The 16,993-nt window shown below is 39.1% G+C and overlaps 1 protein-coding gene across 3 annotated transcripts in view; it reads left to right on the forward strand.

Moving 5' to 3' along the window:
- Window positions 1-2,204: 2,204 nt before the first annotated feature.
- The window catches only part of LOC148429711 (transducin-like enhancer protein 1), a 41,416-nt gene continuing 26,627 nt past the window's right edge, over window positions 2,205-16,993 (forward strand). For 2 of the 3 annotated variants that reach the window (XM_088417011.1, XM_088417020.1), the window contains exons 1-3: window positions 2,205-2,281; window positions 14,276-14,501; window positions 15,894-15,994. In XM_088417011.1, coding sequence (XP_088273137.1) covers window positions 2,211-2,281; window positions 14,276-14,501; window positions 15,894-15,994 — 398 coding nt within the window. In that variant the 5' untranslated portion in view covers window positions 2,205-2,210. Of the gene's footprint in view, window positions 2,282-13,876; window positions 14,502-15,893; window positions 15,995-16,993 lie in introns of those variants that run through there. The other variant, XM_088417030.1, reaches the window with a different exon arrangement.

Below are 16,993 nucleotides of genomic sequence, written 5' to 3' on the forward strand. Positions count from 1 at the left end.
AAGCCTGCAAGCTTGTGACGTCTCCAGGCTGTCACTTTCTTCATTCCAAATGCTTTTCAGGTCTTTACTGCAGAATCTTTCAGTTCTCACTTCGCTTTCAGTTTGATACAGAACAACCTAACTTTCAGTTTGTCTTGCACAAAATGACCCAGTTTTGTTGTTATTTTGGGTCAAATTGACCCAAACGTTGGTTTCATTTTAACCCAACTGTTTTTTGAGTCGATGTTGGTGATTTATTGCAGCGGTTACTTCTTCTGAAACAAATTGTTGCAAAGTTGCTCCTGATGCAGCATTGGTAGGTAAACGAGCTGACAATATTTTGAATAGCTAAGGTAGAAAGTGTGATGTATGTGTAATACCATCCGTTTACCATTTAGAACTGATAATGCAAATGCTCGGTGCGCCCGGTTCAAGAGCACAGATGTCTTTGTTGTTTTTATACACAAACACACAACATACTTACACTGAATGTCCCACACATCTGATGGCTGTAAAAAGCGCACAGTTGTGCGTCAACTGGACTACAATCAAGATAATGAAAGGCATCAAGAACAAAGAGAATGTGTTCAAGGGGCGTCGTTGTACTGGAAACTGCAAGTTACAAATCAGCTGTGACTTTTCTCCCGATTTTGCAAACATAAAAGACATATTGTGTGGGCTTGAGAGCCGCCCCATTTTACTTTCTGTTTCATCCACGCATAAAACGAAGACGAGAGGCCGCTTCAAAGGGAATGGAGTGGTAGAAGGAATGACAATAGGGGGAAACAAGGTGGATGCTCTTAAGTTTGGTTCTCGCATACAATATTTGGCATTTTGCAGAAAGAAGAGTTCAGGCTATCCATTCTGCTTTTCGTATCCAAAATAATAATAATCCAATATAATAATCGATCATTTTGGTCAATATTGAAATCACGAATATTAATCACGATTATTCATCATGTTGGGTTAAACATGTCTATTTATTGCACTTCTAAACACTTTTAAACAAGCAGTATATAAACAAGGCTTCAAGGCTTGATAGGTTCCAATAATAATCATAATAAACTAAAATAAATAAAGTAAATTATGGCAAAAACTTGGCACACAGGGCAACACAGCTTTCTGAGAGTGCAAACCAATGAAAAAAATGAAGCGTACCTAAAACCAAGCACATACTACAACAACAGGCTTGTAATAACAGCAAAGGTTTTTTTTCAAGAAAATAACAGTACTAAAGTAACAGAATCACTCGAAGTGAGTATGGACTTTGCATTCAAAATGTCATTTTTGGTCATTTCAAACATGATTTATTCCAAATGTTGCCGATTGGATTTTCCAAAATGGGTCTCATTTGACAGATAGCAAGGTATATATTAGGAAATCTAGTGAGAAACTCAACAGTGTGTGTTAACATTATCCGTTGCAAACCTCAAGACAAATGCTATCTGGTTTCAAACATCATGACTTCTCAGTTTCATTTCACACAAACCGGGAATGATATTAAAGCTAAAACCACTTTGGTTTCATTTGTTTTTTTTTTTGTCGTGGACTCTCACGGAAATCGCAAAACTGGAAATGGAACTAAATGGTTAGCATATTTTGCTTTTTTTGGCCCACAAACCATCGACCATAAAACTCGAAACAAACTAAAAGCTTGCCTCTGAAAGTATGTTTTGGATTATTTTTTACTTAAAACAAAAGATCACAACAGAAGAGAAAAAATGAGTGCGTTGATATCTCTAAAAAAATGCATCACAGTTTTTGTCTCCATTCATATATTGTTTTAGCCTCTACTTTGCACGCTTCTCCACACTAAAGCTGTTTTGATGCTTTAGCTCCAAATGCAAAGGCAGTTTGTAAAAGCAGAATTCTTATTGTGGCCCATTTGTGCTGTAAAAAGATGAGCATTGTGGTCTAGTACAAAACAATGCTATTTGTCCACATGGTGTCTGAGCTCCATCTGTTGACATGATGTCTTCATCACGGCGGCTTAGCGTGCAATTAAAGGGATATATTTGGTTTGGTGTGTTTGTGATTTGATCCAGCCCTTGTACTTTTCCGCACGCACACAACTCAATGTCGTCACACAGTGTTGAAGTTGTTTTTTTTTCAGCGCACATTTGATTGCCTCCAATGGTAAATGCATGTATGAAAACGTAGTTCACAACCAGGTTTTATTTATTTTTTTTACAGGGAGTTGACCCTACAAATGTCCGCCCTCTGTTGAACAGATGTACCTTGGCTTACGAGTGACTCAACTTACAAATAATCGCTTGGCCAATTTACACAAACTAGACCGAGGGTAAGTTAAGATCAATGATTTTTCTCCTTTCTTTAATATGCACGCAGTATACTTAATTCCTCCACCACAAATTATTTATATCAAATGTATATGGTGAAACCTCACTGTGAATTACATTCATGCTCTGAAAAACAACAAAACAAGAACATATTGAAAATATTACTGAATCTATTAATTCTAGTTATTTTTCATATTTATTTAATATGCACCAATCAGAGCAGTTTTCCAAATTGCAAAGGGATTCTATTCTATTCTATTCTATTCTATTCTATTCTATTCTATTCTATTCTATTCATGCATGGCTACCCTTGACTGAGATGTTGAATCACCCTGGCCCCTGAACACAACATTAAGAGACTGATCATAATACAAGAATCTCATTTATTCTTTTTTGCCACTTGCTCACTTGCTATCAACACAAAATGACATCACACTGCCCAAGGGTTTAACTTGTGAATGTCACGTGACCAAGACCAGAAAAAAGTTGAGCTGTGATCTGAAGTTTTTAGCATTGTGATGTCATTTTCATTCAACAGCGATTGGCAAAGTGGGGATCGCCTGAAATTGATAAAAACAGAAAAGGTTTCTACATTGATTCTTTATCCACAGACTCAATAGTTATCAAACTCACTTTGGTCTTCCTGGTTTGTTTGTCATTTAACCTATTTATAGTCCAGAAATATTTTTTATTTGACTTTCTCTTTATGATCAAACAAATGTAAAGGTCATTAAAGTATAGTCCATCTAAATAAATAAAATACATGTAAACATAAAATGTTTCCTTCAATTGTCATTTAAATTTGTTTAATGATCATTAAACTATGAAAAAATGTGAATAGGGCAAATACTTTTCCATGACACTGTAAGTGTTAGTGTTGCATTCATTTAGGTAGCAGTTGTTTGACAATTTCATTTATATTAGCATGGACTCCATAGTAATTTCTGTTAGACTCTATTACATTTATTTTATAATAATATATTTGATGTAACCCCATTCGTCAAAATGCAGTATCATAATTATTGTGTTTGTGGAATACTCTATGAATTAAGCTGTAAGATTCACCAATTTTAACCCATTTCAGGGGGCAGCCATTTTGCGACATGCTGCCAACTGAAAATGACATCATCTTGGCCCAGGGTTCATGTCGGGTAATCACCATTAATGGCTCAGCTTACAAATGTCACATGACCAAACTCAGAAAACGCGTGAGTCATGTCGTTGCTCGTGCCTTGAGTTACTGTGATGTTATTGTCAATTGATAGTACGTTGCAACAAGGCCACCAACTGAGATGGTTTCAAATATGTGAATTTTATATCCTAATTAATAGATTCTTCCACAAACACAATAATTACAATACTGTATTTTGATGAATGGGGTTCCATAAAACATATTATCATAAAATGAATCTAATAGAGCCTAACAGAAATTACCGTGGGGCACCAAAGTGGTGGATTTTGCTTCCTAATTAGTGTGTCACAAACGCAATATTTATGAAAATGCCATTTTTAGACTAGTGGGGGGCACATAGAACATATTGTAAAGGCATTTTCTGGGTTGCCTTTCTTTAACAGTTTTCGCTCAGCGGGAGTAGTGTCACCAAATTCTGTCCAATTAGAAGGAACTTCTTTGTCTCAACATCACCGGTGGTATAAAAGAGGAGAGTGGTGACATAATTCACCGGTTTAAGCTTGCGACACGCAAATGCGGATCCGGAGAATTTGGCAAATCTTGACATATTGGCCTGAGTTTTTGAGACCTTCCGCTTTGATGAAAAAAAAAAAAAAGTCAGGCACGTATAGTAGATAGGGCACGTAGAGTAGATAGGGCAAACCGGAGACATTTACCACCTATTTGCAAGAACTATGGCTTAGTCTTGCCTGGAATGAAGTGGATCTCCACAGCGTCACCAAAAAGGCTGATGAGTAAATGCAGCAGATCCTCATTAGTTTCTCCTGTTGTTGTTTCCGTTTTGAGTGATGTGTTAAATGCAACATGGTTTTCCACAGTAATTGGGCCAGCGCGCACAGTACACTTGGGCTTATTCCAAGTAAAACAGATAATATGTTTTGGGGTGGATATGTCATATCAGGAGAAATATATCAAGTAAGAAAAGTGGCCAGCAGGCTCCATCTGGATTCGATGGTGTGTGCAGCGGTTCTGCTCCACATGTTGCCTTTGATACGCTCGCAGCTGGACCCGATCAAAGTCAGGTTTTGCGGTTTGTGTGAGTGTGCGTTTGTGTGCGGGTGTTTGTGTATGTATGCGTGTCTGAGTGGTTAGATGTGTTAGGCCTCTTTTTATGTGTGTACTTGAGCTCCACACTGTGTCACTTCCTAGTCGACTTCTTGCAAAATGAACACACACACTCACACACACACGCATGCACACACATACACACGTGTTTCCCATTTAGATTTTTAATTTCCCTCCTTCTCCCCTCTTCCTCTCGGCTGTTTAAACAGCCGGCGAGCTGCCTGTAAAAGCCCTGATCTGTTTACATGATAGGCTGCCCGGTGCGAGGCTGTTTAATGCTCTCTCATAAATTATACAAGAACTCTCAGCATGCTGGGTTTGAATGAGCACCACACCGAGCCTCCGACCCACACCAGAACTTGTTTCGGATATAGCTATGCGATCTGATATGAGCCCCGAACTTGTTTCGTATTTAGCTATGCAACCTGATATGAGCCCCGTGTGTGTGTGTGTGTGTGTGTGTGTGTGTGTGTGTGTGTGTGTGTGTGTGTATATATATATATATATATATATATATATATATATATATATATATATATATATATATATATATATATATATATATATATATCATACTTTTAAAAAAATCCTCATATATAAAGTAGTGGTTAAAAGTATTAAGGTTGATTGTTTATATATTAAAAATAAGCAGTAGTAGGGAGTAGTAGTAGCAGCAGTAGTGAGTACATGATCATGCATTCAAAAATTAATATGTATGTATTAAAAATTAAATCTTTCAAATAATAATAAAAAACACAATAACTTAAGGGTTTTAATTATACAAAGCACATTTTAAGTACCAAAAAAGCAATAAAAATATATATACAGATATTTTACTCTGTCCATGTTAGCTGCTAAATTGTCCATACTATGTGTTGTGGACTGTTTTCATGTGATATAAACCACGTGTTGTGTTTTTTTTTTCCCTTCTTTGAAGCCTTTAGGGAGTTTGCACTACATAAAATGTTCTTTAAATGTCTGCTATTGTGCAGCTTTCTCTGGAATACGTTTTTCAAAGTTAAACTGTTAGGTTTCACTTCTCTCACATGGAAATCAAGTGTAATGAAAACAACCAACCGGCACATTCCTTGAATTTTAAATGCACCTCTCAGTGGAGATAAAAGTATAATTACATTCGTCATAGCATTAGATAAGCAACATCAAATAAAGCATTTAACTTGTTGTTTAAGGTTACGCTTTCCAAATTGTGAGGTGAGATAAGATCTGGCGAAATTTGCCATGCAAGTAGGGGTTAGGAAAATAACACCACTATGTTCTAAAATTAAGCTGGTGAATATTCCACCTGTGGAGCTTGTATCAGAAACCCCTTTTATAGTGCCTGTAGATCAGTGGGGTTTTTTTTCCATCGATTTTCCTTATTGCTCTTTTAACTACACCGACACAAAATGGGAGACTAAGTCAACCCACAGATGTTTCCATCTTGTTAAAGTGAACATTTAAACAATTCTTCCCCCTGAAGCACTTCTGTATGAATGGCACCAACATAGATTGATGGGATACAGTCAATCTGCAATGTTCTGCCTATAGATTTACTGTAGTATCACATGCCCCATATACACTTCCTGTGAAAATTCACATTTTCCAACTGTTCTCCTGCAGTCATTCTATAGAAATGGCACCGACACAGAATGGAGTAAGAAATTGACCCAGGAACTTGCCACATTGGAGGTAATAGCACAAGATCCTAGTTAAAGAGGCCAAAACATGAAATAGATGTTGCAATTTTCTGCCTTCTTCAGGCGTATTAGATGCCCTTGGTTGTAAAAAGGTGATTTTTTTTTCTTTCCCCCAGCTTTATTTTTGTCATACTGTTCTGTATAAATGGCACCAATCTGGGGTGAAATTTCTGACTTTGGCAGTTTGGGCTGTCACAGTTGAATCTTTTTCAGATCCATTACCCTTTCGATTATATTGAAAAAATCAAGTAATCACCAATCCCTGCCATGTAATTTTTTTTTTAAATCGAATTGCGTTGAACATGACGAGTAGATATACTACTGATCATTTATTATCTTTTATACATACAGTATGATTTTTTTTCACTTTGCACAAAATTGACCAATGCCAACCGGTCAACAATCACAATTAGAATTAGCATAACATTAACATTCAGTTCACGCATACACATTGTTATATGTCAATTGGTCGACATTCCTCCGGGGCAAGAGATAGTGTGAGAAGTCAGGATTTTTATGCCTTGTAATATGCAGTGATACTGTGACATATCACAGTATCTTAAAAAAAAAACATGTGAGAAAAACAATGATAATCATTTTTAGAATTTGTTTGTGTGTGTGTGTCATGCAAGCTGTGAGAAAACACTTTCAGTGACTCCCAGCATTGACATTGTTATGCTCAAGGCTCATTTAAATAAAAAAAAAAAAAAAAAGTGAAAAACATGTGACATGCCATGCGCATGTAATACAAAACCTATTAATGCATGTCATATGCGATACTGGAGAGCGTGAAACTGATGTCCTCTAGATCAACACTGCACAATGGAATCAGACATGGCCATGTGACATGGCTGTTCACTGATAAGATATAAGTATGCAGTGTGATGTAGTGGCTCACACGATAGCGGCTTCAAAGATATATTGTATGTAGTGTGTGAAATAACCCTCATCTGGCTCTGATGAGAATTGTTACATAATGTGACATCGCAGAGGGACACAACAAAGATGCAATAGCAAAACAAAGTCAAGCAATAAACATTCTTCCTGAAGCAAAACGGATGTTCTGATCAGTGTAGAGCTGCATGGCAATGTCAACTGGAGTAGATAACATCGCGTCACATGCAAACAGGTGACCAGAGATCTGGAATCGGAATGATTTCAATTACAAAATAGGTTTTCATGCTCCTAAAACTGTCTGTCTCTGATCTGTGTTTGATGTGAATCGTCATGGTTAAAACCTGACACACAGGCAAAGCCCCACCTTGGACTTTGGTACGTACTCTCCGAGTAAGCTAAATTTTACCGCTAAGTGGAAACAGTAATTTCAAACCCACTCAAGCAGTAAACATCAAATGTCAAACTGTTATTTTTTTGGTCTTTGATTAGTATTCAAATTCCCTTTTACACGGCCTGGTTTTTCTGTATCAGGTAGCAAAATTGTTCGATAAAGTGATTTCTGCACTTTTCCAAAATACTGACCTAGAACCAAAAGACAATGTCTTTAAATTTTCCACATTCAAAAGTAATACTGTATCTGGAGTCCCTTTGACACGACTTTTTTTTGAGGAGGCGCTGGTACTGACACAGAATTGGGCTGTAAAACAGCAATTTTCCGCTGCGTGGGTTAGCATCACAAGTTCCTTTTAGATTCCTTGTAAAAGCTGGCTTTATTTCAGACTTGTTCTGTTTTTTAGGATAATGTCAGAAATCATTTTAATAGCGTGTGCAAAAACCATTTTTTCTGCCTTACTTCCATGGTTACTGTTATGTATAAACATCATAGACACTGAATAGCGCGGCAAAGCTGATTAGGCCATTTTACATCTCTGGAGGTTGTGAATGAAAAAATCCAGCATAAATACCAATAATTTAATGACATCTTTTGGGTCAATTATCTTTACACTTTTTGTAAGCATGGCCGGAGTGAGATTGATTTTCAGCCCTGGAGTTGAATGGGTCAGACCGGCCTACTTTAGATCACAAATAAGGTGGCCCTCACTTATTTGCCTTTGTTTTGTGTTTGTGTACTACTATCTCATAGTGTAATCCCCTCTCATGCACTAATTTGCATTTGCTAGCAAACAGTCAGTCAGACCAACACTATTTTGCATATTGTGGAATTATGGAAAAATCTTTAGGGATCTAAAGATATTGTACCTTTTTGATTTAATAGTGGTGGGAATTTCCCTGGTGCTCCAGATGGGCCACTCTGGGCCTGCCTGTATGGCACGGTGATTAAGTTTTCATGTTAACTTCTAAAGCCACTCAAGTTCCTCGTTATGCGGAGAGAAAAGAGAACCCTCCTCGACCAACTTGACACACATACAGTAAGCGGTGCAGATGTAGGTGGAGCTTGAGCTATTCAAATGGCACCCATAAAAAAAAAAAAAAATTGTCACAACAAGACAAAAAGACGGCTCAGCTTCTGTTGACATGCACACACACATAGGCACACACAAACACACTATCACACATACACACGCAGAGGTTTGCATAGAAGTTCACACACTGGGATCATTTCGCAAAGCAGCTCATTCAGTCATTATCTGTTAGAGCCTCTTATGTCCACTCCAGGCCCGAAGAGTGGGTCAGCGCTAAAACAGGCACTTCTCTTCCTCCTCCTCCTCCTCCTCCTCCTCTGTGAAAACAAAGGTCCCCGTCGTTTGTTTTTCAGCCCACTAAATCGCAACGAAATGGGGGGCATCATTTGCAAACCAAATGAAGCTCGTATGGCTTCTTGTCGCTCATCCAAAGCAGGGGCTAATTGTGCGCTTCTCCCACTCCAAAACAAATGACTCAAAAGCATGGAGAGCAAGACTCTCCTGGAATGAATAAAGAGGATGAGCTATTTGTTAAGGAAATTGTGCAAGCTTGTTCACATTTCACTACAGTGAAGTGACTATTTCACTATAGCAATACTCTTTCTGCAGCAATGATCCGGTTAGAGCACGGGTGTCAAACTCAAGGCCCGGGGGCCAAATCCGGCCCGCCACGTCATTTTATGTGGCCTGCGAAAGCAAATCATGGAAGTTTCCATGACCCTTGCTAAACTCAGTTCCAAAACTTTAGCTTGTCGTGTATAATGAAAATCATGGAAGACAAATCATGGAAGTTTCCATGACCCTTGCTAAACTCAGTTCCAAAACTTTAGCTTGTCGTGTATAATGAAAAATCAAGTTGAGATTTTTTTGGTTTGTTCTGTTACAGTAATGCAAACAATAAATGAACAAACTAGAATGCTTTACTTCTGATTTCAAAACAACTAAGCCATCATTTTGTCGTGTACAGTAATAATACTATGAGACAATTTAAAATCGACTTGGTTTCCTCAACCTACCGGCCCAATGAAGGAAGTTCACAAAATGGCCAGCGACAAAAATGAGTTTGACACCCCTGCCTTAGAGCGGTCCCTTTAGAAGTAATCCCTGTTTATTCTCTAAAGAACTTCTCATATTTTGTGACATCTCAACGTAAGCAGCTTTAGAAACAGGGAGAACATGCAAACTCCACACAGTAAAGCTCGGGCAAGATGGAATTTAATCCAGGACCTCTGAACTGCGAGGCGGACATGCTAAGCACCAACGCGCCACGCGATCGAGGGATAGGGTGCACCGCAAGATTTTTGGTCAATTGGGGCACTGCTACTTTGTCGGTAAAACATTACAACAACTATGTCGTTGAACACTAAATATGAATCATCGCTTACATTTTAGAGGGGGTTGGGGGCTGGGATTCAATTTAGGGGTGACTGATCATCGACAAACACGAGCTAGAAATGGCCAAACAAACCGTTCTATTTGTTTTTTCTGTCCTCTAATGTATCTCTGCTTGTACCACAGTTACTAATGCGGCTGGAGATGTGTGGGAAAACAAAATAAAAATGACTGGAGAGGACAACGCAGAGGCCTGGTGGTTAGCACGTCTGCCTTTATGCCTATTGACAGATGACACGCCCATGGTATACCCTACTTCTCTCACCCAACGGCCTATAGAAAACAGACGGGTATCTCGATGACCTCAACGTAAAACACCGGTTGAGTTTCCAGCTGTTAAATTGTTGCATACAACATTTTTGAGGAGTGACATTCTGTATATTTGACTTAAACCAGAGGCAGATGGTGCGATTTATCCGTAACGAGCCATACCTTAAAGCAAAAGTTCACTTGCGGTATAGTGTAGCGCAGAAACTCCAATTGAACTTTGCAAGTGGTGGTCTGGACTGTAACTTAAGAATAAGCGTTCCGTGCTCATAATATTATTACAAGACATTATCTTATATGATGTCTCTTACTGGCACCTAGCGGAGTCAAAGCCGTGTAACCAGACCTTGTGAATTCATTAAAAAAAGGAGGCAGTCAAGAATGAATCATAAGGTTTCTGTGTTAGTGGGCGTGGTGTGTCTCAAGACCTTTTTACGACGTCTCTTTAAGGTCAGCTCAGTAACACATTTAGTTAAATCGTTAATGGTCTGAGAGGTAAGTACAATACGATTAGGTTTACAGGATTAGAACTTCAAACTAACCGTGAATAGCATACGTGACGGGTGGCCAACCTGTGGCCCGTGAGCTTTGTGCGCTTAAGGGTATCACCCATAGATGGACACCTTTCTTTTTCTGTCAAGAAAACAACAAGCAGTAAGTGAAGTAATCCCAATCCAATTCTGAACCCATTTGAATTCCTTTGCTAATCAAGACAGTAGCGCCAAACGAAGCAGAGAAACAGTTTTTCAGTGTCTTCAACTGTACAAATAAATCTATCCATCATCTTGACTGCTTATCCTCACAAAGATTGCAGACGTGATGGAGTGTGTCTTCGGACATTCGCCGGGGTACACCCCGAACTGCTTTCCAGTCAATCACAAGGCACACAAAGGTGAAAAAACATTCGTTCTCACCAACACACCTAAAGACATTTTAGAGTGTCCATTTCACCTACCATGCGTGGTTGTGGAATGCGGGGGGAAAACGGAGTACCCGGTGAAAACCCACGCAGGCATGGGGAGAACATGCAAACTACACACAGGAAGCTGGAAGCAAACTCGCGATCTCTGAACTGTGAGGCAAAAGGCATCTACAAGCTGATGGAAATATATTTACTGGTCGCTGTCCATACAAGTATTCTGATATCTTCAAATTGCTCTTACGTGCGTATGTGAGTATAGCCATTCTTCTCTGTGTGCCCTGTGATTGGCTGACATCCAATTCAGGATGTCCCCCACCTACTTCTCTAGGACGGTTGAGAGAGGCACCAACAAACTTGCGACCCTTGTGAGGACAAGCTGTTTGGATCATGGATGAAAGGATGGATGGAGGTTTACTTGAAGTACATCTGCTTTGAATGACCAATCTGACCCTGTACGTGTAAATCAAGGCATCACTATATGTTCATATATCTATATGTAAAAAAAAAAACAAAACAAAACAAAAGTGTTTCTTTAGCCTTGAAATTCAGCAAATAGTTACTTACTTACTTACTTACTTACTTACTTACTTACTTACTTGTAAAGTGTCTAACATTACAAGAAAATTGGCAAGTACTGCTTAGCAAACACCCAGAAAGACAAAATGGGATGGAGGATGCACAAGCATGCACGCTAACATTAGCTTCACATGCAGGTCATTGCTGTGTCCAATGCTACCACCCACTATACAGCACATGTGTGTGTGTGCGTGTGTGCGTGTCATGTGAACTGAGAAAAAAGGTCACGTCTGGTCGCAGTCAGGAGTCTCTCATATGCACTGGATCAGCTGCGGCAAAGGTCAGGGGTCAAGGGGTCGAGCCCCTTTGAGCCAATCACAAGTCGGCATTGGGCCAAAGGGCTTTTTTATACACACCAAAATGCTTAGAAGGGATAAGTGGAACATGGCACGCCTTTTTTATGACACACATATGCGCCGTTGGTGACCTGTTCACTTTTACCACGTCTGCTGTTTATCACTTACCTACCAGTGTGAGGCTTTTAAGACAGAGCTACAAAAATATATATATAGTCAGAGGAAACCCTGATTTGGGTGTCTTTTTAACATGAAACTGCTCATTATTATTATCACTGTTATTATTATTTGTATACTATTTGCATGTACTGTATCCATTTTCAGTGTTAAGTGGACTCTTAAGTCCAGAATATTTAGTGGATTTAATTGAATGCAGCTACAGTTCTCTGAGATATATAAACCAATACAACTTTACAAGGCATGAATGATTTTTTTTCAAGGAAAAAGTAGGCCACTGGCATAATGAAACAATCATTTGAAAATATGTGAAGGTTTCGCTACAAGAGCAACACCTTCCCAGAGTATATTTGTCACTTTCAAGGAGAAAGGGATCATATTAAAAGAACAAAAGTCATAACTTGACAGGTAAAAGCAATTGATTTTACAGGAAAAAATAACTAAAACAATATGAAATATGAAATCATCCTTTTGCAAAAATTATCACAGTTCATAATGATGGTTAAAGTTACTAAAAATAATATTTATAGACCAGTTATTACAATAATAAAATAAAATTTTTAAGAAAAAAAAGTCGTTTAATCAGAATTTTTCTTTCCCAACACTAACATTTTCAGGAAAAAAACAGTACTGTGGTCAACAAAATACATGTATTTATATATTTTCAAAATAAAAGAGAATAATAAACAAGTCATGTTCCAAAAGCAACATATTTTTAATTAGAAATATGTGAAACAGTTGGTTTACGCAAACAGATTTGAATTTTCTTGAGAAAGGAATTTTAACCTGTAATTTTTTTAAAGCTACACTAACAGTAACATAAATTTTACAAATGTATTATTTCCTACTTTGGGGTAAATAAAATTGTACAGGATTTGGAAATTAAAAAAATATGTTTTATAAATAAAAGTGTGCATTACAAGACATGATTTTTTTAAGAGAAAAAATGGTACTTTAAAAAGAATAATGTGCTTATAATGTACTTATGAGAAAGAAGCTGCATTTTGTGGCAAGATGAACACTCTACAGTTGCCTGCAAAGTCCCTAAAGCTTTTCGGATGGTGACCCTTTGACCCTGGAACAAATTAATGCTCCATATTTTTCTTATAGGAAAGGGAAGGAAATGGGTTTTCTTTGACCTCATAGGTGAAGACGGTGGTCTCCTCCCAAGGGACCCTGACATTTCATGAATAGGCTTGGGGGTTTGAACCAATTGCAGCTTAGCGGTTTGAACAAGGAATAAATGCAGTCAAAGTGCAAAACAGTACACTACATAGATATAGAAACGGATAGGGGAGAGTTGATTTGTCTTGACACTTGTTAGTAAGGTTTCGAGAAAATCCGTACTCGTGCGCGCACGCGCGCGCGTGAGTCTTTGGCCCGATTACTTGGTTGACCACGTTACTTTGATTGACAGTCGCAACTTCCACCCACCCTTCCAGCCCGCCTCTCTCGCCTCACGCGATGGCTGCGTTCCGATTGGCCACCACCGGCGAAGCTCAACCAGGTCAACGGCCACAAATAGGGGGGGAGCGATGTGCGGCGCGGCGATTGGTCTAAGGCGACGTCCACACTAAGCGAGACCCACGTGGAGCGACGCTTCAGATTGGCTGGCGTGGACGCTCGGTGGGCCGTCCTTTAATTTCGGTTAGCTCTGAGCGTGAAACCGCGTGAGAAAGTTGCCATTGAAGGGAGAACTACTGCCGGACGACTGACTACTGCACTAGCCGCCGCCGCCGCCACCGCCTCCTTGGAAGTTGCTGTTATCCAAAGTAATTTTAAAAAAATAACAACAAAAAACTGTTTTTTTTGCCTTCAATCGACTGCTATGCATCTACCATAAGTCGGCGGGGAGGTAAAATGGCTCAAAATGAACAATTTGACGGACGGCGCGAGTGAGTCAAGTCAGTGCAAAATTGACTGCAAGGATTTTATTGACGGATACTTTATTTCCCCGTTTAAATCGGAATCCACTGGACCAAAGCTCGGGAAAAACAACAAGCAAAAAGTGGGCTGACTACCGGTTGCTTTACCGCCTCGAGCTAAATGAGCCGTCGCCGTTGCTTTTCTGCCTGATTTACTGCCCCTCAGCCCGCGGGAGTGTAGGGGGCAACAAGCGCCCGGAAGAAGAGCGCGTGAAAGGGCTTGCTGGCCGTCTGATGGCTTGCTAAACCGGAGCACCGCATCGGCACCACCGATCTTACCCCCCCCCCCCTACGAGTTTGGTGCCTCTCAAGAGGGGCATCGTGACGGAAGCGGGAGGACCACCCCTTCTCCTGGTCCGGACATAACAATGTTCCCCCAGGGGCGACACCCGGTAAGACCCCTATCACCCCCGCCGCCACCCCCCTTCCTCCCTCACCCCTTTTTGCGACGTTTGCTCTTCATCACCTGCCTGTACCATCCTGACTTATTGCGACAATTTGTCGTTACGTTTTTAATAGAAGTAGAAGCAACCACATATAACGAACTGCTGGCGCTCAATTGCTAAAGCAAATATTGCAGCTACAAGTATCTAATTACATGCCGATTCTACATTGTTAGATTGATAGTTCAATAGAAAGCCATTTCACTGACTTCTATGCTAATTGACTAATGCAAATGGTAACAGACAGATTTCATTTACGTACGTTCGTGGGTTGAGAAAAGTGCTATATAAAACTTGCAATATTATTTTTATCATTAATGCTAATTGCATACAGAGTAATGCAACCACCTTCAATTGACAAATAATACTACTTTATGCACACACATCATATTCCATTGACTACTAATGCAGAATTACTTATACAATTACAATATATTGCAACAACCATTTCACTGCCTGCTAATGCTAAATTGCTAGTACAATTAGCAACAACAAAATTTTGTTAATGCTCAAGCTAACTCGTCAATAAAGCTGTGCAAAAGCCATATTCCTATTACTAGCTGCTATTGCTTAATTGCTAATACATAAGACTAAAAGCACATTCAATTGACTTCAATGCTAACCGCTCATGATGTTCTATTCCACGTTTTTAGACTGATACTATGTCAAGGACTCTACTCTTTAGTAGTCACCAGTAACTGTTATCACTACACTTTTGACACCCTACCAAAAAACAATGACGGAATGTTTTTAAGAAAGACTTCTGTATTCCAAAATACATGTTAAACCTTCACGAAGTTAATGACACATTTCCTTTCCTCTAACTTGTAATTTCTTGTTTGTAAAACTAAGAGAGCGTTCAACACTAGTATTGACTTCCATTGAAATTTCCAACAGTTTGAATTAATGTCGGGTCTTGCCTTGATCCAAATACTTGTAATCGGTGCTCCCCACCCTACTAATGATATTAGCAGCACGCATGTTTCATTTGGCGGTAAGGCCAAATTGCCTCTACAAATAGATAAAGATAATTACAGAAATAGAGAGCAAAAATCCTATTTCACAGTATCAATCATATTTTATCTAACAATGGTAACTCTGCAAATACTAGATATATGCACTACTCATGGGGTTTACAGTCTATTGAAAACATTGAAAAAACAAGTTTGTGGTGAAATGTTTTGTGACTGCTTCTCTGTGGTTCCGTTCTCACGTTTGTTCACCTTGCCTTTAGCATTCAAAACAAAATGGTTTTTATTAGTGCGGGTCTGGACTGGATGCTATGCATATTGAGGTTCACAGCATGACGTTAATAATAATGTTTGTGTGTGTTTGTATTAGACGCCCCACCAGGGTCCAGGTCAGCCCTTTAAGTTCACCATTCCAGAATCCCTGGACCGCATTAAGGAGGAATTCCAGTTCCTGCAGGCGCAGTACCACAGGTAGATGGAAAAAGAGCTCACTGTCATCTGTTGCATCAAAGCAAGGCTTAAATTTTAATGTTGAAAATTGGACAAATGACCCGAATCATTTAAAGATGCGTTATGAAAGAAAATGTTATTATGTGTACGTGAAGAGGTATTTGAGAGCAATAATAATGTCACTTTCACAACAATAGTAGTATCCCTACAACCTGACCTGGGCTATGCAGATGAGAATTGTTCAACTTGTATTTTAGTCACATAATAGTTTGTTTTAACATAAAATAACAATTCATGCTACATTTTGAAATGGTCTCTACAAGTGTCTTTTAATTATAATTCATTCACCAGTTATTTGACAAGTCATGCTTGTTTGAGTATGTATTCATAATTCAATTTAGTTATAATTCTTCAACCAATGTTTTGATTGAAAAGTTACACTTGATTGAAAAGTACAATTACAATGATTGACTTAATCTTTTATTTACAATGAGTTGTATGTTATTTATTAGGTAATTAATTGATTAATTAATTGTTTTAAGCAAATTTTAGAGAAAATTAACAGTTGCTGATAACATCAGTGTTCAGTAGATGGGACAAAACTATGCAGCGGGCTCCATTTGGCCCACGGGTCATACTTTGCCCATCCTTGGTCTCAATGCTAATCCCAGCCGGCCGCAGTCACCCCTGTTAGTATAACAAACTGGCCTCAGACTCACCCATAAACACGGATCGGGTTCACAAGAGCATGCAGCACACTCAGGCATCCGGGCTGTTTTTTTTTTTTTTTTCCTCCATGACGCTGTGGTAGGTCCGAGCTGAAGTGATGGCAGGCGTGCGGCCTTTTGTAAATCATCCCTTATTTTCACCTGTAACACGTGTCTGCCTTTAGCGTTTATGTATTTATGTTAGGGTGGTTTCAATAGGTGAGATGCGTTGATGTGAGAACACATCACGGTTGTCACGACTCAACAAGAAGAGTCATCTTATCCGTCTGTGCAAGACGCAGGGCTTCTCCCG

This window comes from Hippichthys cyanospilos, chromosome 1 (genome assembly GCF_059441005.1).
Source record: "Hippichthys cyanospilos isolate Australia breed blue-spotted pipefish chromosome 1, RoL_Hcya_1.0, whole genome shotgun sequence".
NCBI lineage: Eukaryota > Metazoa > Chordata > Actinopteri > Syngnathiformes > Syngnathidae > Hippichthys > Hippichthys cyanospilos.